This window comes from Macrotis lagotis, chromosome 1, assembly GCF_037893015.1.
Source record: "Macrotis lagotis isolate mMagLag1 chromosome 1, bilby.v1.9.chrom.fasta, whole genome shotgun sequence".
NCBI classification, from domain to species: Eukaryota; Metazoa; Chordata; class Mammalia; order Peramelemorphia; family Peramelidae; genus Macrotis; species Macrotis lagotis.
The window spans coordinates 765,466,353-765,480,795 of NC_133658.1; the positions used below are offsets into that span (position 1 = coordinate 765,466,353).

General features: G+C 41.1%; 1 protein-coding gene across 1 annotated transcript; it reads left to right on the forward strand.

Annotated features, from left to right (window-relative positions):
• Positions 1–7,310: 7,310 nt before the first annotated feature.
• FUT4 (fucosyltransferase 4) lies at positions 7,311–10,268 on the forward strand. Its single transcript, XM_074216481.1, has 2 exons — positions 7,311–7,650; positions 7,727–10,268. The coding sequence occupies exons 1-2, from the start codon at positions 7,361–7,363 to the stop codon at positions 8,907–8,909; spliced, it is 1,473 nt and encodes a 490-aa protein (XP_074072582.1). The 5' UTR covers positions 7,311–7,360; the 3' UTR covers positions 8,910–10,268.
• Positions 10,269–14,443: the final 4,175 nt, after the last annotated feature.

Here is a 14,443-nt window from a genome sequence, read left to right on the forward strand (position 1 = left end):
TCTTCATGACCCTATTTGGGCTTTTCATGGCAGAGATACTGGAGTGGTTGTATTTCCTTCTCCAATTCATTTGACAAAGGAGGAAACTGAGGTTAACAGGGTTAAATGACTTGCCCAGCATCATACAACTAGTAAATGTCTGGAGCCAGATTTGAACTCAGGAAGATAAGTCTTCTTGACTTCAGGCTTTCTACTCCATCCACCTAGCTGCTTCTCTTCTAGCACCATCCTAATAATTCTAACCTTCCAACTAAGCTTCTTGAAGTCAAAGATCACTTTTGTCTTTCTTTGTACCCCTATATTTCTTGGCACATACTAAGAACTAATAAGTGCTTGTTGACTAATTGATTGGTGGGCCATAGGGTCAATTAACAGGAGACAATTCCTTGGTCTTCATTATTATTAATTCATTATTTTTATTTGGAAAAAGAATAGCATTAGACAAACAGCAAGATCAATATTCAGTCAACTTGAAACACTAGGTCCCATGTTGCTCATTAATCCACCCATTTTATTTTATCATCAGTTTAATCCTTAGTTCTACATCATAATTTAATCTATAATTCTTCCTTAATTTTTTGGTAATGCCTCTTGTTTTTATTGCTCAGTCTTTTTGACTCCATTTGGGTTTTCTTGACAGAGATATTGGAATGATTTGCCATTTTCTTCTCATTTTACAGATGAGCAACTGAGGCAAACAGGCTTAAATGGCTTGCCCAGGGTCACATAGTTAAATATCTGGGACAGGATCTAAACTCAGGAAGACACTCTATCCACTTCACCACCTAGCTGTCTAATGCCTATAATAAAATTGAAATCAAATTATTCTCTTTATTTCAGTTTTTGGTGGAGACTAAAAAGTTTTCAAGTAAGTAAATAGTGTTAATTCATCAGCCTGTTCTAAATTGGACTAAATAGAATCCTAGAACTTTTAACCTTAGGAGTAAGTTAAGAAGATCCACCAGACTAATCTCTTCATTTAACTGACAGCCAAAACTAAGACACTATGAAATTCAGTGATTTGTCTGGAGTCTCAGGTAGGTAGTAACATAGCCAAAGCTATTCCCAATTCCTAGTGTTTTCATGACTATTTTCCCTTCGCTATAGAGAATATTTTTAGTTTAATATTCTCTTGGGAAGCTCAAAATATAACATTTGTTTTTGGTAAAGAGAATTAAGTTAATGAAACATCTTTAGTTGTTTCTCCAATAGTGGTGATGGGTTATCATAGATTCATCCACTTTCTAGTCAGTGACCTTTAAGGGCATGGAACATGCTACCAAGATAGTAAGTTAGGATCATGAAACAAAATGAAATTAACTGGTTGATAAAAGGATAGAGTCCCAAATAAACATAAACATTCAGAGCTGAGAAAAAATTTTGGTGGGCATGTCTTAATCTTGTCAAAATTTTAGGTGAACATGATAAACTGTTAGCTCCCTTTTTCCCCAAATGAGCCTTTCTTACTCCTAAATACCCTGACATAATCCTTTGCACTATGCCTGGCTCTACCCCTAAACCTTTCCCAGCACCTAGGCCATTCCCCCTACCTCTATATAAATCCTAGCCTTTTCCCCTGTTGGCTGCTGAGCCCAAATGCAATAAATAACCTTGCGTCTGTGAAATAAAACTTATCTGTCCCTTATAATGCTGAGTCTTGAGTTATTGTGAAATTCTTTCCCTATTCAAACCCTAGTTCATCATCTGTACCCCAAACTACTTCAGTATAGTCTGCCTTTTGTCCAATTACTAAAAAGGCTTGAAAAAGAGCAAAAGGAAATGGATGGGGCCATTTAAGATCCCAGGAGATTTCAGAGTTTATCAGGGGACAAAATATCTACATGACCACATGGACTTAGACAGTTTCTCTGGAGAGGACTTTAAACTTGTGAATAAAGAAGTGAAGAGAGCCAGTGCCAAACTCTCCTTCCAATTCACACTTCTGTAAAGGGACTATAGGTAGTAAAACTAATCACTTAGCACACTACCTCATTACCTCCTTTATCTGCTCTTGATTTTCTGTAATTATATCAGCCAAACCCTTAAAAACTCAACCCTTCTCTCCCTGCCTCTTACCATCACATATTTTATCTATGATGTCTAGCCTAGATCTGGTCATAAATGTAGAGCTAGAAGGGACCTGAGACCATCCAGTCCAACATCCTTTTTTTTTTTTTTGGGAAATTGAGTCCCAAGTAGGTACATAATAAGTATTTAAGAAAGACTCATTGAATGAGAGTAAAGTGAAGCTCTTCTTTTGATTATTGCCCCCAAATTCCTGCAGGGTCACTGTCTCTGGCCTGGGCAGTAAGTAGCACAGTAGAGTATTACTTTGGAATGAGAAAAGTCCTGTGTTCATTTGGCCTCTGACTCATACACATTGTGTAGGGAAAAAAGTTCTATCAACCTCTCTAAAGCATCAATTTCCTCATCTATAAGTGGGGATAATTAATCATACCTGTACCTTTTAACCTCACAAGTATGTGTGAAGCTTGAATGAGAACTGTATTTAAAGTATTTTGCTTTTGTCTCTCATATTGGAACTTTAATTAATGCCTGGAGTCACCTTGCTCTGGAACATCTTAGGCCCTATGTAGGGTCCCAGGATGACCAGACTTCATTCCTCTCTTGGCCCTGTTCTTAGTTGATGCCAGGTACCTTCAACATAAGAGATTTAAATGCCCTTCCTTGACAGTTTGTTCTCCCACCCCACCCTGCTTTGTGTGTTGTCTTTCCACTTTAGAATGTAAGCAACTTGAAGGTAGGGACAATCCTTTTGTTTATATTTGTATCTCCAGCCCCGAGTTTAATATATATATTATTTATGATCCTCTGATCTTATTAAATATAGCTTGAAAGGAAGACTCAGTCTAATGTGTCTTTTTAGGAGTAGGAATAAGTAGGTCTATTTGTGGGCAGAAGGAAAAGAGTCAATGAATAAAATGAAAATGAAGCTTAGAAAGACAAAGAGGATGTACTAAGGGAAATGACTGAAAAAGCAGAAGGGTCAGAGATCAAGGACAAATGTAAAAAGATTGACCTTTGCAAACACACCCACCTTTTTCCTCTGAGACAAGAACTTAGGAAAGAATGGGCTATGTTGTTTGAAGAAAGAGAAAGGCAAAATCGATCCTTTCTGATATTGGGCATGACCTGCACCAATGCAGTCAGGAGACAGTGGGATATGAGTAGGAAAGAGTTTAAGATAATAGACTGATAACTAGAAGAGATCTCAAAGACCGTCTAGTCAGATTTCCCTCACTTTACACAGAGTGACTATGACTTACCCAAGATCACACTTCCCTAGCAGAACCAGGAATTGAATCAATGTCCTTTCTCCAAATACATCATCCTTTCCACCAAACCACACTACCTGGTTTAATTTACATTTGTCAGAAACAGTGTATCAAGATAAGGAGAGTATAAGAAGACTAAAAAGGCAGATTGTATTTATTCTAGAGCTAACAAAAAACACTAGCAGTAGATTTGTTTAAATATTTGGAGGTGTGTTTGAGGGAAATATAGAATTGGGAAGCCCCAGTCAGATCTAAACATTAGAAAGATTATTTGAAAAGGTGTTTGAAGGAAGTATTTTATGGAAAAGGATGAGAATGGCAGAAGGAAATAGTCAGGAGGCTAAGAAATGATAGGAATGGAAGAAGTGTGATTAGATGAGAGGAGGGGGATATGAAAAAATTATGGAAGTAGGTCATGCCATGTCATGGCAACTCATTGATTCAGAGAGGGAAGGAGAAGAAAGATTACAAGAAGATCCTGAGATTTTGAGTCCAGGTAACATAATAAGGAAGTAATGAAAAAAGAACTTCAAGTTGGAGAGTTGGCAGGTAGAGAGAGATAACTAGGTGGATATGTAAAGTAGGCAACTGGACAGGAATTCAGTGGAGAGATTGGAACTGGACATAGAGATCTGTGAGTCATCAGCATAGCAGTGTTAACTGCAGACTCGAAGTACATGAGATCACTAAGGGAGAGAAAAGAGAGTTGGATCCAGAGCTCTGCTGGATATCACATTTAGGGATAGGGTGATGTTGCAGACCAACATAGTATTGGAAGTGGGGAGGTATGAGTTAGTCAATTCTCTAACTCTATACTCTGTCTCCCTCCCCTCCCAACCCCCTAATTACAACTGGGATTATTGTTAGCAAAGAAGCAATGCTATAGAAACAAGTTAGGCAGGTGGGGTTTAATTTGACTCTTACTTAGGTCTATTGACCTTGGGACTCAGGTGTGGACCTTTTGGGCAAGAAGATGGTTTTTAAAAAATAATTATATAAATATTTTTGCTTTCCAATTACATACAATGGTAGCTTTTTGCCAATCATTTTTTTGGCAAGGATTTGAAATTTATATTTTTTTCTCCCTCCCTTCCTCCCCCCCCATAGAAGGCACTCTGATATTGTCTTTGCATTTGCTTCCATGATATGCATAGATACAAATCTAATGTGTTGAGAAAAGAAACATCCAATAAAGAAAACATTAGAGATAGCAAAATTATGTAATACATAGTACAACTTTTAAAAATTGAAGACAATAATCTTTGGTCTTTGTTTAAACTTCACAGTTCCTTCTCTAGATAGATAGTATTCTTTATAAGAGATTCCCCTAAAATTGCCCCTGATTATAATGTTTGTCCATCATTTTTGAAGAAGACCATGATATCAGGAAGATGATGCCATGACAGATACACTAATTAGATTTGAGTGAGGGGATGCTGTGCTAAGTCACCAGCCTCACTTTCTCCTCCAGAGCCATCTGGGTCCAGTGGTCAGATATGATTCAGTATGAATGGAGATAGGCAGGGTAATCAGGGTTAAGTGACTTGCCCAAGGTCCCACAGCTACTATCAGAGGCTGAATTTGAACTGTGGTCCCCCTGATTCCAAGGCCAGTGCTCTATCCTCTTCACCATCTAGCTGCCCTGATAGGTGAGCAAGGCCATCAGGGTTGATCATGGTGATGAGGTATATAATGAAGAAGAAAATTTTTAAGATAATATTGAGGATGTCAGAGAACTTTCTGCTTTTCTTGCACTTCTTGACTTCAGAAGGAACTGATTTTATGAGGTAGATCTAACTATATTCTTATTAAATGTATTTTTGTTTGAACCCTTAGATTTTTGCACCAGATAAGGAATAGTAGAGGCTGGGAGTAAAATGAAATCTTAAAGGAGGGGAAAAAAAACCAGAATTTCTTAAATTAGTGTAAAAGAGAAGCCAGAAAAGAATTAGACAGTCTAATTAGATTGTGTTCTAACTTTTTCTTTCATATACTCTATAATATTATTGGGGTTCAACAGATTAAGTGATATAAATAATATCTAGATTTCTAGAGCTACTGCCATCAATAGTCTGAGTCAATTTTTTTGTTTCTAATTGTCCTATAATGCTTACAAGGCAAAACAATATAAATGAAAATAACCAAACATCTTTGAGGAAAGTATTGGTTCTGAAATCAGAGGATTTGGGTTCCCGAAGTTTAGCTCTGCCTGTGAGAAATAATTCATTTGGATGCCCCCTGCTATTAAAATCAGTATTAATCAGTTTGATATTCTTTATAAATCATATAGGGAAAGACAGATTCTTATTGTGAGCTTCAAACTTCTCACTTGTAGAACCACAAGAATGCTAACAAAGATAGTTCCATCTTGTTTTCTTTTTTCAAATTCCATGTCCAAAGGGAGCATGGCTGGGATGCTTTGATACTTTGGAAAGTCTTCTAACTTCTTTTATTATTATTTTTTAATTTTACTTAAGGCCATGGGGTTAAGGGACTTGCCCAAGGTCACACAGCTAGGCAATTACTCAGGTCCTCCTGATCCAGGGCCAGCACTCTATCCACTGCGCCACCTAGCTGCCCCTTCTAATTTATTTTTATATCACTGAATCATTTTCTCTTGTCCAACAGTAGATGGTCTTATGACCATCTTATGATCACTTAGTGGACATACCCTATGCTTCATCCAACCTGTGAAATCCCTACCAAGAACAAGGCCTATCAACCAATGGGATTCTGAATTTTGCCCTGCTCCTTTTTGCATATTTGGGTATCAAACGCTGTTTAAAAAAACAAGGTACTGAAAAAAGAGGACATCTCAGATAAGAGGTCCATTTCGTTAGAAAGGACCATGAATCCTTTAATAAAGTGCCATTGGCTCAGAGGTCTGCTTTTTAGTGTAGTTTGGACAAATCCCACACACCGTCAGAAAGACTTTTGGCAAGAACCCAAACTAAGTCATTTCTATACCTGGGGCAAATAGGGAAGACGGAGTAGGTTCACCTGGATAGGGAAAGCTCCAGGAGACACCAGAGGGCATCGAAACTATATAATAGAGAGAGGAAACAGCCAGGGGCTTGGCCCAGCTACCCCTTTAGTGAAGGGCGGGAAAGGGGGAGGGAGGGAAGGCGGGGCCTGAGGGAGTGTGGGATAGGAACCACCTATAATACTCTTGGAACTTAATCTAACTATCCCAAACCTGGACAAAAGTTTGATCGCATCTCCTTTGTTATTTTTTTTAGAAGTGAGTTCGTAGGTTTTCTCCCCTCTGCAAAACGTGTGGATTGTTGCTTGACCTCTCAAGTTCCTTCCAGCCCTAAAACTGCGATCTGCTGTAGAATAAAAAGATTTCAAACTCCAGTTCCCCCAAAGTACTTATTTTTGTCTCGGCAGTCCTCGTACGCGCTGCGCTCCGGCCTCCTCCTGATTAGTTGGGTCTGTGGGGTTTCTGCAAAGTGACCTAGTTAGAAAGCAGTCCCATTCGCAGCTATGTTCCAGGCAGCAACTCCGCAGACTTCCTCTAGCGTCCCTCAGTGCTACGTGGACAAGGAACCTCCCCCTCCAGCCGGCGCTGGTCCTGTGGGCACTGAGAAGTGCGTGGCCCTTGTGGAACGTTTGCCTACCATCTCCAGACTCTAACGGGAGGTAAGGGCAAGGAAGTGTAAAGATTTCTTAACTCTCGGGACACCGTCCCTCCTTCCCTCCCTCCAGCAGCTCTAGGCTGGCACTTTCTCACCTCTGAAAGTTTCAAATTTCCTGTTTGCCTCCAGGCTCCCCCCCAGGACCAGACCTGAAGCGATCTTCTCCCAGTCCCAGAGATCGAGGACCGACCGAGACGGAAGAGCAGCCGGGCCGGGCAGCACCAGGAGGGCATCTGGAGCTGTGGGGGAGAAAGGAACTAAGACCTTTAAGTCCGCCTGGGAATACCTCGGAGTGGAGGAAGAGAAGCCCGACTCCATGAAGTGGCTGGGGGAGGGGACGGGGGAGGGAACGCGTCCGAGAGGTGGGAAAAAAGGGTTGGGAGAGACGGAGGCGGAGGGAGAGAGGAAGAGCTCTCCCAAAGTGGGATGGGCAGCATGCGGAGATGTCTTGGTGCCTCTGCAAAGGTGCTGGGCGGCGCCGGCTTTGGGGGAGAAGCTCACCTCTCCCGGGCTAGAGGTCGAGAGCCGGGGGTGTGGTCCAAACACTCTCCCCTCCCACCCCAGGCCAGTCCACTACTGGAGGCAGAGTGGCCCCGCAGAGTTAGGCAGCGGGCAGAGCTGCCCCAGGATAAAAGCCGCTACCCACCCCCTCCGCCTGCGGACCCTTCCCCTCCGCCTCTGGACCCTCCCCCTCCGCCTGCGGACCCTTCCCCTCCGCCTCTGGACCCTTCCCCTCCGCCTCTGGACCCGGCTGCAGCAGCCTCGGCCGGGCTCCCTCTGCCCAAGTATGAGCCGCGGGGCGACCCGCACTGGCAACTCGGGGCTGCCGGGGAAGACCTGGCTGCTGGTCCCAGCCTGGTTCCTGCTCTTCTCCGGGTTGGCCATCTACTACTTTCTGGGCCACCCGTCCGCCGCGTCCTGGAAGTACCTGCCCTCCCCGGCCACTTCGCGACCGGTCAGCGTCCTGATGTGGTGGGATCCCTTCCACGGGTCGGCCAAAATCCGGAGACCGGCCCCAGACTGCCTGCGCCTATTTAACCTGAGCGGTTGCCGCCTGCTCACCGACAGGAGAGACTATTGGGAAGCCCAGGCGGTCCTCTTTCACCACCGAGACCTTGTGGGGAATAAGGACTGGCCCCCGCCAGCGAGTGAGCCCCGAGTCGGGCCGCAGCCCACCGAGGCTGGAGTGCGGGCGACCACCCGCAGCGCCGGCCGGCTGGCCCGGCCCCCCGGGCAGCGCTGGGTGTGGATGAACTTCGAGTCCCCCTCCAACTCCCCCAGGCTGGAGAGCCTGGACAGCAGCCTCTTCAACTGGACGCTGTCCTACCGGGCCGACTCGGACATCTTCGTGCCCTACGGGTATCTCTACCCCAGGACTAGCCCTCAGGACCAGCCTTCGGGGACCATCCCCCCGCTGGGCCAGAAGCAGGGGCTGGTGGCCTGGGTGGTCAGCAACTGGAACGAGAGGCAGGCCCGGGTCAGGTACTACCGCGAGCTGAGCCGCCACCTGAGAGTGGACGTGTACGGCCGGAGGGGCCCAGACCGGCGGCCGGTGCCGGACGCAGGGCTTCTGCCCACCGTGGCCCGCTACAAGTTCTACCTGGCTTTCGAGAACTCTCAGCACCCAGACTACATCACGGAGAAACTGTGGCGGAACTCGCTGCTGGCGGGTGCGGTGCCCGTGGTGCTGGGACCCAGCCGGGACAACTACGAGCGCTTCGTGCCTCGAAACGCCTTCATTCACGTGGACGACTTTCCCAGCGCGGCCGCCCTGGCCGCCTACCTGCGCTTTCTGGATCGGAACCAGAACGAGTACAGGCGCTACTTTGAGTGGCGCCGGCGTTATGCGGTGCACTTCTACTCCTTTTGGGCCGAGCCCTGGTGTCGGACCTGCCAGGCTCTGCAGAATGCTGGAGACCAACCCAAGAAAATAAGCAACTTGGCTGCCTGGTTTCGAAAACGAGACTTCCGCTAGGTCTGGGCTTGACTAGTAGTTTGCAAAGGACACTGCAGAGATGGACCGTCTCCCGCAAACGGACTGCTTGCAATACAAAGACTCTCATCAGGCACTCTCGCTGCCCAGTTTTCACACACACACTAGTGTTTTAGAGCGGCACAATTGAAGTTTTTAAAATGTGTGAGGGTGAAGAGAGAAACTTGTGCGTTCCCAACCGCCTAAACTGTGACTGGATTAGGGTAAGCGATGCTAACTAGCACACTGACCCTTAGGAGCCCCCCTTTTCATTCGGGGCAAGCCAGCAGCTTCCTTCCTCAGGGATCACAGAGTGCCTTACCTTTTCACCAAGTGCCTTAAAACTTCTGAGATTCGGGAGAGTGGAGCTCCATCTTAAGAGTATTGTTGGAGACTCTGACAATGTTTATTCTGGAGAGAAGATACAAGAGGCGCTAGACTATTGGTTGTTTACAAGCATTTGAAAGGTTACCTGGTAGAGGAATTAAACATGTTCTTAGCGACCCCATAGGATAGAACAGGGAGCCCTGGGTAGAAGTTACCTAGACTACCTTAAAACATGATCACTGGGAAAATGCTTAACAATGAAAATCAGAGGTGTTCAAGAAAAAGCTGAATGTGGGGCCGCTAGGTGGGGCAGTGGATAGAGCACCAGCTGGAGTCAGGAGTACCTGAGTTCAAATCCGATCTCAGACACTTAATAAGCCGTGTATCCTTGGGCAAGCCACTTATCCGAATTGCCTTGCCAAAAAAAAAAAAGTTGAATGATTCCATTTGTAAAGAGGATTTGTGTTCAGATAGGGTTTGAACTTCTTGAAATTGGAGTTTCCTTCCAGTATTGTCATGCCTCCTGAAGAAGTTCTTAAAGACCTGGCCATCCGTTTTTATGGCCTGTCCTCACTAGTGGGAAACCAGATGAGATGGATCAGGAAAAAAATAGATGTGGTAATAAGTTTCTGAATAGTTGTGTGTGAACTAATTTATGAATACACTAAAAATAATTCAGTATTTAAAAGGAACTCTGTGTTGAATATCCCTATACAATGTGAAAAATGACTTACCTTTTTTATAAATCCAGATCTTTTACCTTGTTGGTAGTCTCTACATATTTATTTCATGTTTAGTGGATGAGGTAGCAGTGATACTGAATCTGTCCTAGAATCAGAAATATGATTTATTTATTTTTTTAATAAATATTTGACATCCTTTTAAATGATGAAGAAAATGATGAGTTTTCTTGGTGTAATGAGTAGAGTGAATAAGATATATGTGATTCTTGGATCATCTCAGGAAATTTTATACAAAGACATTTAAAATTGCAGTCTAAGGTTGTTTTTATTCAGATCAATTATGACAATAAATTAAAATAATAAAAGTAAAATGAGAAAATGAACTTCTTTGTGTTTATACTATGTTGTTCTTACATAAGTAATAGGTTAAATTATTTTTTCAATCATGACTTAACATCATTTCTGCCCCAAATAAACTCTATATTGCATTGTTTCAGAGATTATTTCATTCATTCTTCTTTTTTTTTTAGGTTTTTGCAAGGCAATGGGGTTAAGTGGCTTGCCCAAGGCCACACAGCTAGGTAATTATTAAGTGTCTGAGGCCAGATTTGAACTCAGGTACTCCTGACTCCAGGGCCAGTGCTCTATCACTGAGCCACCTAGCCACCTCTATTTCATTCATTCTTGATTCCTTTGCTACCTGTCTAATTTTCCTTCTGGCACTTCTGTCCTGACAGAGCTTCACTTTGACAGAATGATTTTTTTCTCCTTAACTTGTGTACCACAATTCATATGCTATCCCAGCCAAATTCAGGGACTTATTGGCTATTACCAGAGCTAATAAATCAGAATTCTACCTTCTTTCTTTGGGCCTTTTGCTATCTTCTTTGTCTGGAGATGCTCCTTCTTAAACACATTTCTCTTAAAATTTTTGCAGTCCTTTAAAGCAGGAATTCTTAACCTTTTTTGTGTGTCATGGGTTCCCTTATAAGTTATTGATAAGTATTTGTTAAGTACCTACTATATATTATATATCAATTTTCTCCTCACCCAGAAGAATGGAAAATAGGTGCTAAATTTTAATCCCATTTTAAAGATAAGGAAATTGAAACAAACACAAGGAAATGACTTGCCTAGGGTTATGTAACCAATGTCTGATTTAGATTGAGGTCTTCCTGATTCCAAAATCCAGGACTTCATTCACTGTGCCATATAACTGCCCCAATATCTATTGAAGATGTTGATTTGTATCCCTTATTAGAATAAATCTTCTAAATATTTAAAGTGAAATGTAGAGGATTACAAAGGAAGTCAATTATATTGAAATATATTTATCAAACCATGAAAAAGATTGCAGACCTCAAGTGTAGGAGCTTAATTTATGTATTACCTCTCCTTTTGGAAACCCTTCCAGAACCTTTAGTTTTTGGTGCTTCTCTCCATCTTCATGTTATACTATATTTACTTATTTATGTGTCCTATCCCTTAATAGAAGGAAAACTCAAGACAGGGGCTGTTTTCATTTTTGTCTTTGTAACCTTGAATCTAGCACAGTGCTTTGTATATAGACCCAGGAGTATATTAATAAATATTTAACAACTATGTAACTGACTGAAATCCAGGATACAGTTCTAAGTTTAATCTGCATTATTAACATTTTCTCCATCACCTTGTTAAGTCTAAGCAACAATCAAAACATTAAATGAAATGCTCATTTTCTTGGGAGCATTTGGTTATTCCCAGAATCAAATGCCCACACAGAAAATTTATCAATCAGTTGGAGCTGGCTCCTGCACACCATTTTTGACCCAGGATAACTACTTATGGATTTAAATTGAAATGAATGGAATTCAGTGACCTCTCTCAAAGAGCAGTAGTGATACTCTCTTGAAAAATGTTTTCCTATTTCCCTAAGCACTTGGATAAGTTTTTAAAAATAGATCTTGACTTTTTATTAAAATTTCATTTGTGAAAGGGGAAGGAGACAGGACCTTGAGTAATAAGCAAGAATACTGCTGCTATCTGACACTGACTCTTAGAAAAGAACATGAAAACTGAAAAGTTCCCTTCCTACCCTGTTTCACTAACCTACCAAACTTGAATAATCTTTCAGAGAAGAGGAAATTCTGAGGGAGGTGCATGAATAAGAGTCAGTAAGGAATGAGGAAAAGGAGGAATGAAGAGAAGGGGGAAATAAAGAATTAGGTAAGAGGCTAGAAGATTAGGCCAGAAGAAAGGGAGAGCAGAAAACTGAAATACAAGGAACAAATATAGAAAGGAAAGAGAAGGGGGGGGGGGAAATAAAGGGGGCAGATATGAAAGTGACAGAATGAGGAAATATAATTTAAAGAGACAAGATCTATGGATTCACTCTAGATTGTTTTTCTGAAAACTTCATTTTTCCAGTTTGAAGTTTGGAATTTCCAAAATAAAAGTGAATAATTTGAGAATTCACAAACTTTGAAAATCGGGACTCTGACAAGGCAGAAACTAGCATTTCAGATGAAATACAAAATTTCCTTGATTCATTAGGTGAAGAGTTAAAACTCATGGCTGTTGCTTTTTCTTCTGAGAGTAAAAGCAACAGACTCACTGCTACTTTTTTTCTCCCCTTGTTCTTTAGAAAGGTACTTATTTGACTTCTGTTTCTAGGAAATCTGGTGATGGTTCTTTTCAAAGTTAGATATATCAATGAAAAGGTGAGGAGGAAACAAAAATAATTGTAAAAGATTAAACACAATTTTTTATAACTGACTGAAAACAGGGTGTGATTTCAATGAGTCAGAACCTTAGAGCTTGAAGGGACATCATCACCACTTCAAATCTCAACTCCCTTCATAGTCTTCCTGATCAGGTTTTGGCTAGAAAACTTCCACTGATACAAAAACCCATTAAGGAAGCATATTTAACTTCTGTTGATCATTAATTTCTGAGGTAGAGGGAAAGTGTTGTATTTTTTTTTGCCTAAGGTCATATAGGTAATAAAAGTCTGATGTATTTATTGATGGGTTACTGATTTATTGATTATTGCTACATGGGACCTGGATAATTCTTGCAAACCTCAATTCATGTTGAACTTTATGTTCCTAACTATTCATAATGAAATGTGCCACTGTGGGTATTTATTCCTCTATCATAACTTATTTCCCCATCCCATTTTTACAGTCCAACCAGTTTAGCCTTTTGCTAGCTATCTTTGACCAAGAGGTTCAATAGTTTATTTCTGAGTCTTTGTAGAATACATCTCCCATGCTTGGAGCACATTATCTCCTTAACTTTACATTTTAAATGTTCTAGTTTCCTTAAAAATTCAGTTCACCACATGAAACTTTCCTTATGCCCAGAGATTATATCTCCTCTCAAAAATATAAATTGCTTTGATTTTATCTAATTTGCATATATATATATATATGTATACATTGTTTATTCCAAGAAATATAAGCTCCTTGAAGGCAGGGACTGTTTCATTTTTATCTTCTTGACCTAACACAATGCCTGGCACATTGAGTCACTTAAAAAAAAGTTTGTGAATTGACTCACTTATTCCCAATTACCTGCCCTTACTTTTCATATGTATGTATGTATGTATCTATATATCTCCTCTTCAAATAAGAGTTTTTCCATGAGTTCTTATTTAATTTTTTTTTGTTTTTGTTTTTGCAAGGCAATAGGATTAAGTGATTTGCCTAGGGTCACACAGCTAATTCATTATTAAGTGTCTGAGGTCAGATTTGAACTTAGATCCTCCTGACTCCAGGGCCTGTGCTCTATCCACTGTGCCACCTAACTGCCCTGAGTTATTATTATTTTTAGTTGATAAAGTCCTACATTTATTCATGATTAAAAACTGAACACATTAAAAATGAAACAAAATTGCCCCAACATAATGAAATCTTATAAGCCAAGAACCAATATATATAAATTTTTACTTTATTTTTTCCAATTAGATATAAAAATAGTTTTCAATATTCTCCATGGGTCCTTCTTAGAGACATATAAGTCTCTTTAGATGGTTCATTCTCTTCTTCATCAATCATTTTGACTGAGTGGTCAGAATGTCAATGCTGTAAGTCTTCCAATTCCTTTGAGCAGATTTCCTTTTTTAGAGTCAAGGGCCATGAGCATTACCTAAATTTTTTTCTCTATATAGGGTACACATCAGATGTTCAGTGTTCCCCTCCTTATCTATCATGAAATCTGAGATGGTATAAGTTATTGTCTCCCATCTTTCTTCTCATTTCTATTTTCACCATCTTTTTTCAGGGTTAAAATCAGCTCTTTTTTACCTTCATCTCTGAGAAGGAGTCCAGTTTGCAAAATAAACATATTGCTGCCAATGAAAGGAACAAAAAACATACCACAGTCTATCTGCAGGTGCCATAAAAAAGCTTTCCGGGTTATGGCTATATCAAGGATATCCCAGTACATTTTATAAAGCCCAGGGTCACACTGCAAGATGGTTTTCTCTGTGGCCTGAGAAAACTTGGTCATGCCCTGATTTGCTCATAGAATTTTTGTATTAATGAA

What these genes read in the sequence shown, in the direction of transcription:
- FUT4 (XM_074216481.1), top strand. Translation starts at nt 7,361, where the DNA reads ATGGGCAGCATGCGGAGATGTCTTGGTGCCTCTGCAAAGGTGCTGGGC. An exon ending in CCTGCGGACCCTTCCCCTCC is followed by an intron (nt 7,651 to 7,726) that starts GCCTCTGGACCC and finishes CCCAAGTATGAG; the next exon opens with CCGCGGGGCGACCCGCACTG.